Consider the following 7164-nt stretch of genomic DNA (forward strand, 5'->3'; position numbering starts at 1 on the left):
ATTTGCAGAAAAGAAGAAGTAGTTTTACAACAGTTTACATTGTAAAGTCAATTTTAGAAGGAAAAATATTTATTGCTGGTAATACGGTAGTGTTCAAGTTTTTGTATATAAGTAGAAATAATACAGAAATGCTAATGCACCTTTTCTCTTTAATTCAGGGGGAGGGGTATCTAATGATAGCAGTGACAGTGAGATGGAGGACAAAACAACTGCTGATCTGGCACTACTGAAGCTGGATGAATGGCTTCATCTCAAACTGGACCCTGAAGTACGTAAGAATTCACTCCTGTGTTTGCTTCATGTAGAAGGATTATAAAAAGATGTAAAAAGGTTTTTTGTAACATTTGAGTAGCCAAGAATTTTCTCTAAGAATGCCATGGTCCGTTGGGGTCTGTCAAACTAAGTACTCTGTGATTTAGCCCATCAAGAGTTAAAGGGCTTCAATCCCCTTTGGCCCAGAGTTGTCACGTGAATTCACGTATTCAACGTGCAAGTCGCAAGGTTTCGTAACCTACCACCCATACCTTTCAAACCTTGTACCTATGAGCAAAAAGACAAAAAATAATTGGTCACCTAATCCAACAGTGAGAGTGCTCATCCCTCTTCCTCCATCATGGTGTGGGTGTCCTGTCTCTCACATGAAGGAGCAGGAAAGCCTCAGCAGTCCAGATGCTGTTGGATCTGCTTCAGAAACTTTCTGGGCAATATGATGTTTTATGTGTCTGAGCTTGGCAGTTTTGTCTGTTTCCACAAGTGAGCACATTCTGAAGAGTCTGCCAGACAAAAGATGAGGGCTGCAGGGGACAGCAGGCTGCACGTGACAGTGGCTGCATAATGGCCCTTTTGCTCTTTCTGGCCTCCTGTCCTGCCTGTGTGGTGCTCCATCAGGCCACAGCATGAGCTGGGATAGTCAAAATCTGAACAGGAGCTGAGAGAACAGTCACATTGGCATACTGTGTTTTTCTTTCTCTGAGAGCATCGGATCGAAAAAGGAGCACTTGAAGCTGGAGCTGCTGAAAGAAAGTTGCTATCAGATTTCGGAAGGAGAAATAAAAACCTCTTTGAAAACAGAAGGCTTTAGGTCATTGAAGAGCTGTGGCTGTGGTAGGAGGTAGTTTATGGATCATGAAACACTGGAACTTACCAGCTCTAATAATAATGCTGTCTGTCCTAGACATGTCCAGAAGAGTGATTTTTAAAAATTTTTTTTCAATGGAAGCATTTCTGATAACATGGGAATTAGACTCTAGTCTTCTGAATTTAGTCATTGCATTTGAGCAGAAGTCTGTGTAAGAAAAATGTCACTTAGAGCTCTTTTCCCTCAGGTATGACTCAAGAGTGCATGAGTACAGATTGATTTGATAGGAAGGGCATAAAGCATGAAAAAAGTGGGTTTTCTAGAAAGATAAAAAGGAAAAAAAAATCTGTGGATTTGCAATACAGTGTAAAGTTTAGTACAGAGCTAAAGGAAATGTTCCAAAAATTACCTTGCGTCCAAGGAAAAGAAAGTAAATTAACATCTTACTTCAAGTAAGAGTTATTCCCCCTCCCCAGGACCTTGGTCTTGCCTTTCAGTTTGGACCTTGTTCTCACTGGAATGCGAGGTGCTGCCTGATAGGAAAGAGTAGGGTACTCTCACCTGCCTGATGTAATTTTCATCAGTCTGTAACAGAATTGGAATTCATTACAGGCTGCTGGGATGCTGTTGCAACTCAGGCAGAAGTGGCACAGTTTGTTCCTGCGTCGTATGCGAGCTCCTTCTAAACCGTGGTCTCAAGTTGATGAAACAACTGTAAGAGCAATTACAGCTGTTCTGAGTGCTGAAGAACAGTCTGCAGGTCTGCAGCAGCCTTCAGGAATTGGCCAGAGACCGAGACCTGTGACTTGCGAAGAGCTTCCTTTGGCATCTACATGGAAGTCAACCAACAGCAGAAAAAGCTCAACAGAAACTGAATTCTCTGACTCCTCTAGTGCTGAAAAGTAAGATGTTGAAGTCTTCTAGACACTGTAGGTTGCAATTTATGTATGCAAGCATCACTTAAATTTCTGCTAGTAATAAGGAGGTGGAAATAGTGGAAGTAGCAGTTGAAAGGTGTGATACTGTCCTATGCTGCATTGTAGTTTCACTGAGAAGTATTTCATACATGGGCCTGCTGTTTGAGAGAGCAGTCAGGAATATTGTCCATGAATTGTGATCTTTGAGAAGTAGCAGACGAGGTTTAGCAGTAGCGTTAAAAAACAATGCATGACCGGTATGGGGTTTTAGTTAGTGTTTAATATATGTTGTAGTTGCTGTAATACACGTGGCCATGCAGTAGGCTGACAGGTATGTATGTAAATTGTTCAGTGAGTGCTCGTGAAACTCAAGGCATGTCCTTTTTAGAGTTTCAGTGAAATCTACATCTCCTGCACTCCACCAGCCAAAGAAGTACAAAGAAAAAGACATTTTGCTCTCCAAACGATCCTCAGATGACAGATCAGCTCAGTCCTCAGTGAAGCCTGCAGACAGCGGTAGCTGTCCCAGCCCCTGTGCTAGTCCTTCTTCTCCAGTATCTGCAAAGGTAGAGTTCTCCAAAGTACCACCCTGCTCTTCGAAAGTAAAGGGATGTCTTGCTGATACCATTCTGCAACAATTAGGCATTTTACTGCTAAATTAGCAACCTGACTTAACTTTTCATTTATAACAGCTGCATAATACTTCCTTCTGGAACTTAAAATCTAGACTAAATATCCTTGTTACGCTAGTTTAATACAGCAAAGATAGTATTTGTGGACTGCTGAGGTAAAGCTATCCAAAGTAAAAAAATGAGATTTTTTTTTTTTTCTAATAAACGGTGAAGGTGTATTAATTTTTTTCAACTGAATTAGTACATTGTACACACACTTCTGAAGTTTTTTGGATTCTGCCTTTCTGTTTCTGTAACAGCATCCATTGATACAGATTCTCTTGAAATATTGTGTTATCTGTGTTACCTGCCTTATTATGACTGCTTGGGGTTTTTTGTGAGGGTTATTTTAACAAAGCACACGTTTAACGAGCTTATTGTCATAATTGTCCCCATATACTTGAATGGTAAACTGCAGTGATACTAAACAGATCACTGAAAGGAAACCTCACGGACTCACTGGAGGATTTAGTAATTCCTCTTGAGTTTTTCAGCTTTTAGGTTGAGCCAGTGTAAAAGGAAGAAAACGTGTTTCCGAAGGTAGAAATGGGAGTGGTCTGCTGTAGGCTGCAGTCTAGGATGATTAATTTTGGCGCCATCTCAAGGCGTGTCAGACTTAAAGAAATTGTAATTAATCACTCTACTTTTTACTCCTATTCTGCTCTACTTGTTTTCGGCCCCTCACGGAGGAATTATTGAGAAGTGCTTTCAAAATGTAAAATAGACGTCGGATACATTTTAAAGCCATTTCAGACAGGACCAGCTGATTTTACGTTTCTTCCAGAATCTGGAGGAGGAAGGGAGGAGCACAGTCAAGGATTTCTATGTTCGTGTGTGTAAAGCTTCAGAAATAAAGCCTGGTTTATTTTGTTGTATTTATTAATTTAATTTATTTTTTCCAGGGTTGCAGATCTCCTTCACCAAGACAAAATAGGCCAGTTCGGTACTTTATAATGAAAAGTAGCAACTTGCAAAACATTGATATTTCTCAACAGAAGGGAATATGGTCCACTACGCCAAGTAATGAAGGGAAACTGAATGGAGCCTTTTGGGAGAGCAGCGTGGTTTACTTAATATTTTCTGTTCAAGGGTCTGGATGCTTTCAGGTGAGTCCTAATCTAAAACTAAGTATTAGCAGTAGTTGGTGGTTTAGGAGGGTGCAGCAGATGACTGTGTGTAGTGTGGACAGCTTTGCTTATGACTCCTGGCCTTCTGAGAAGCAGAGCAGTGTGCAAATGTCTGTGCTTGCTGAAGAAAGAGCATTTAATTCTTCTCTGAAACATGCTCTTCTAGTTAGCTCAGTTTGTCCCTCGAAGGCGGAGACAGAATTGCCTCCAAACATCATGAGTCAGAATAATGTTTATACCCTACATTAATCCTCTAAAACAACAAAAAGCGCCCCAAAAATCCTGACAAAGTCAGGGATTGCTACTCTTTGCATGCCAAAGTGTGTATTGTAAGTGAGCAAGGAGTTACAGGCAAGTCATAGCTTTCTAAAGCCAGGAAACTCATACATTTCTTTATTAAAATCTTAATAAAAGCTGGTTTTATTCACTTCCAGTTAGGAAGCTGGCCATGATTCTTCCAGAGCTGTGTCTTGACTTCATGTTCAGTGAGATACATGTCAACAGTTTGTTGGTCAAATCTGTGGTCAGTTTGAAGTTAAAAACCTTGACCTGGTAGTGCAAAGTTGCACGTTGGCTTTGAGCCAGCTAAATTCAGTTGTTCCAGCTAAAGAAAGGCCCGCTTACTTCTTCATATATAAGCTATTCGTAAAAACGAGCTGAACTTAAAATCTGAGGAACCAACCAAAACACAGCTGTCTTGGCAATACCACTGAAGGACTGCACTGACATACTGTGTACGATGATTTGGCAAACGCAGGTGTAATACTGGCAAGTAATTTTCAGCAAGCCGGTTGATACCGAAAATGGGCGGTTGCATTGGTGCTCTCAGGCAGGGAAGCGGGGAAGGGAAGACACGCCGGCGTCAGGAGTGCAGGTGGTTGACCTTGCCCTGCCCTTCCAGTTGTGATAGGGCACTGCACCCTCATGGGAATGTGGGATTAACTTCCCTATTAATCTTCTGTTGTCCCAACTGTCTCTTTCTAGTCCACATTTATTTTTTTTCCACTGTTCCTTTCATTAATTCTCATTTAAGTCTGCCTTGAGCTATCTAGGACTGCATGTCTTACAACAGCAGTGAGTGCTGGTAATTTACACAGTGAACTGCATCTTTTGGACTGCTACATCCTAACTGGCATCAATTCACCTGAATAGCAGATCCGTTGTCTGTGGGGTTGGGTTCACTTCTGGTTTGTTTGGTGTGTGGGCAAATCAGGATGTCCTGAAGTAAGTTAAATGCTATCTCGGGTTTGGGGTTCCTTGCATTTTCCTTCTGAATACTTGTCATGGTGGAATTTTGTCCAGCTTCACTAAAGAAGCAAATAAAAGCAACTTTGACTTCTTTCTTGGAAGAACAGCTACACTGTCCCGGTTCTATGTGAAAGTTAATGTAGACAGAGGGAACATGAGAAGGAACAAAGGGATTTCTGCAAAAATAACCTACAGCTGACGAGGAATGTGAATATCTAACGGACTGTTCCGTACTAGACTATTCATCTTGATTTCCTTCTGCTTCAGGTGGTTTTGCAACAGCTTTTTAATCTGTTATGAAGCTCAAAAAACCTTCAGTGATAATTTTGTCATTGAGAGACATTCCTTACGGTCAAACCCTACAAGGCATATTTGAAGTGGAAAAAGAAGTGTTACTTCTAACTTTCTAGATGTAAAACATTTTGGAAGCTCCAGCTTCATGGTGGAGAGTGTGTTAATCACTTTGAAACTATTTTGAAAGTTTCACAGGAAGTTCAGTTATTTATCTCGTTCTGCCGCAGACAGATGTGGTCCCATTATGTCTGTTCTTTCCATTTTTGTCCCAGGGGTTTGCTAGAATGGGTTCAGCAATTGGGCGTGAGAAAAGTCAAGACTGGGGATCTGCTGGTTTCGGAGGTGTGTTTAAGGTGGACTGGATCCGAAAAGAAAGCATTCCTTTTCAGTTTGCACACCATTTGCTCAACCCGTGGAACGACAGTAAGAAAGTACAGATAAGTAGAGATGGCCAGGTAATGTTACTCTCTTCTAAAGTTTTCTTCACTTGGTAGAACTGTGTATTTTTTTATTGGCTTGTTCAGTTTATCGCCACTTGTTCATGTGTCTGCTAATCTGAATCCCAGTTCATTGGTGCATTGTACCTTCAGCGAATGCAGAATTACCGCTGAAGTAATGGAGACCTTTTGATAAAATCAAAACAGTTTCTTGCTTATGTGTTTAAAAAATGATTTAAAGGTGGATGCTTCCAAAAAGAAGTTGTTGGGGTTTTTTTGTAATTTAGTTCTGGAGGTTTGTGCCATGTTTGGTTGAGATGTATTCTCTTAGACAGTCTGTTACACCCAAATAACTGTTCATAATTAAAAGATTTTTTCTGTAAAGCCTGAAGAGAATCCCGAGTTTTGAGGTAAAGCTTAGGACTGTTCTCAAATCTGTTAAAGCTCTAACTGCAACTACAAAAAGCCAAAGAATTGGCACAGAATTTCTCTGTGGCAGTTTCTGCCCTCTCTCCATCCCCTCCCAAAACATCTTGATGACTCAAGAGCTAAAGTTTTTGTTTCACCTTCTCTTCTCTGAAACTCTCTCCAGTTGTAAGAAACTGGAGGAAAGAAGTACAGGGAAAGGACAGCCACTGTATTTCCTGTGACCTCTCTTTCCACATTCTCCACCACGCTTGATGGAATTCAACTTAAAAGATGTGGAAAATAATGATCTTGAGTTAGTAAGTGAGTGACCTGTGGGAGGTACGAAGTATCTGTTCTTGTGTATGGAGGTAGTGTGTTCACTGGAATTATCTTTGTGAGAACTGACATCTCACTGGGAATGGAAACACCCCAAACACCCTCTAGGCCAGGGTGGCTTATGAACGTTTTTGTCTCCTGCTGAGCCCTAGTAAGAAAACCTTGCTCTGCTGGGAGTTCTGATGTTTGTCCCAATAGCAAAAGGGATGAGCTCTTGTAGAAAGTTTGAAAGCCATCACCGGCAACCTCACCTAATTCAGTAATAAATCGTTTCTGTATGCTCAATAGTAGCGGTGCAGATAACTTCCCGGATTTCCTGATCCTTTCTAGGAGCTGGAACCACAAGTTGGAGAGCAGTTGCTGCAGCTTTGGGACCGTATTCCTTTGGCAGGAAAAAACCTGACTGAGCGTGCCAAGTAGTATGGCAGAGGTAGTTACTCCTGCGTTGCTTCCTGGTTTTGTGGTAGAGGAAAAGCTGTCCGCATACACTGTATCATTACAGTACAGTCTTTGTAGCTTGTGGAAGGACAGGTACACTTGGTACTAAATATGCATTTTGATTTTTTTCCAGCTGGTTTAGGTTGTTGAAACATCAGCCACGAGAACCAGCAGCACGTCTACAGTAAAGATGAGGAAGAAGGCGGCGCA

At 41.3% G+C, this 7164-nt stretch overlaps 1 protein-coding gene across 1 annotated transcript in view; it reads left to right on the plus strand.

Moving 5' to 3' along the window:
• The window catches only part of LOC309585296 (3'-5' RNA helicase YTHDC2-like), a gene marked incomplete at its 3' end in the record, with an annotated part of 28707 nt that extends 21771 nt beyond the window's left edge, over positions 1–6936 (plus strand). Inside the window, exons 24-29 of the mRNA XM_082301944.1 lie at positions 159–268; positions 1691–1980; positions 2384–2561; positions 3569–3772; positions 5608–5790; positions 6847–6936. Of these exons, the coding sequence (XP_082158070.1) occupies positions 159–268; positions 1691–1980; positions 2384–2561; positions 3569–3772; positions 5608–5790; positions 6847–6936 (1055 nt within the window). The remainder of the gene's footprint in view (positions 1–158; positions 269–1690; positions 1981–2383; positions 2562–3568; positions 3773–5607; positions 5791–6846) is intronic.
• Positions 6937–7164: the final 228 nt, after the last annotated feature.

The sequence above is a fragment of the Coloeus monedula genome, assembly GCF_965178545.1.
Source record: "Coloeus monedula genome assembly, chromosome: Z".
Lineage (NCBI taxonomy): Eukaryota > Metazoa > Chordata > Aves > Passeriformes > Corvidae > Coloeus > Coloeus monedula.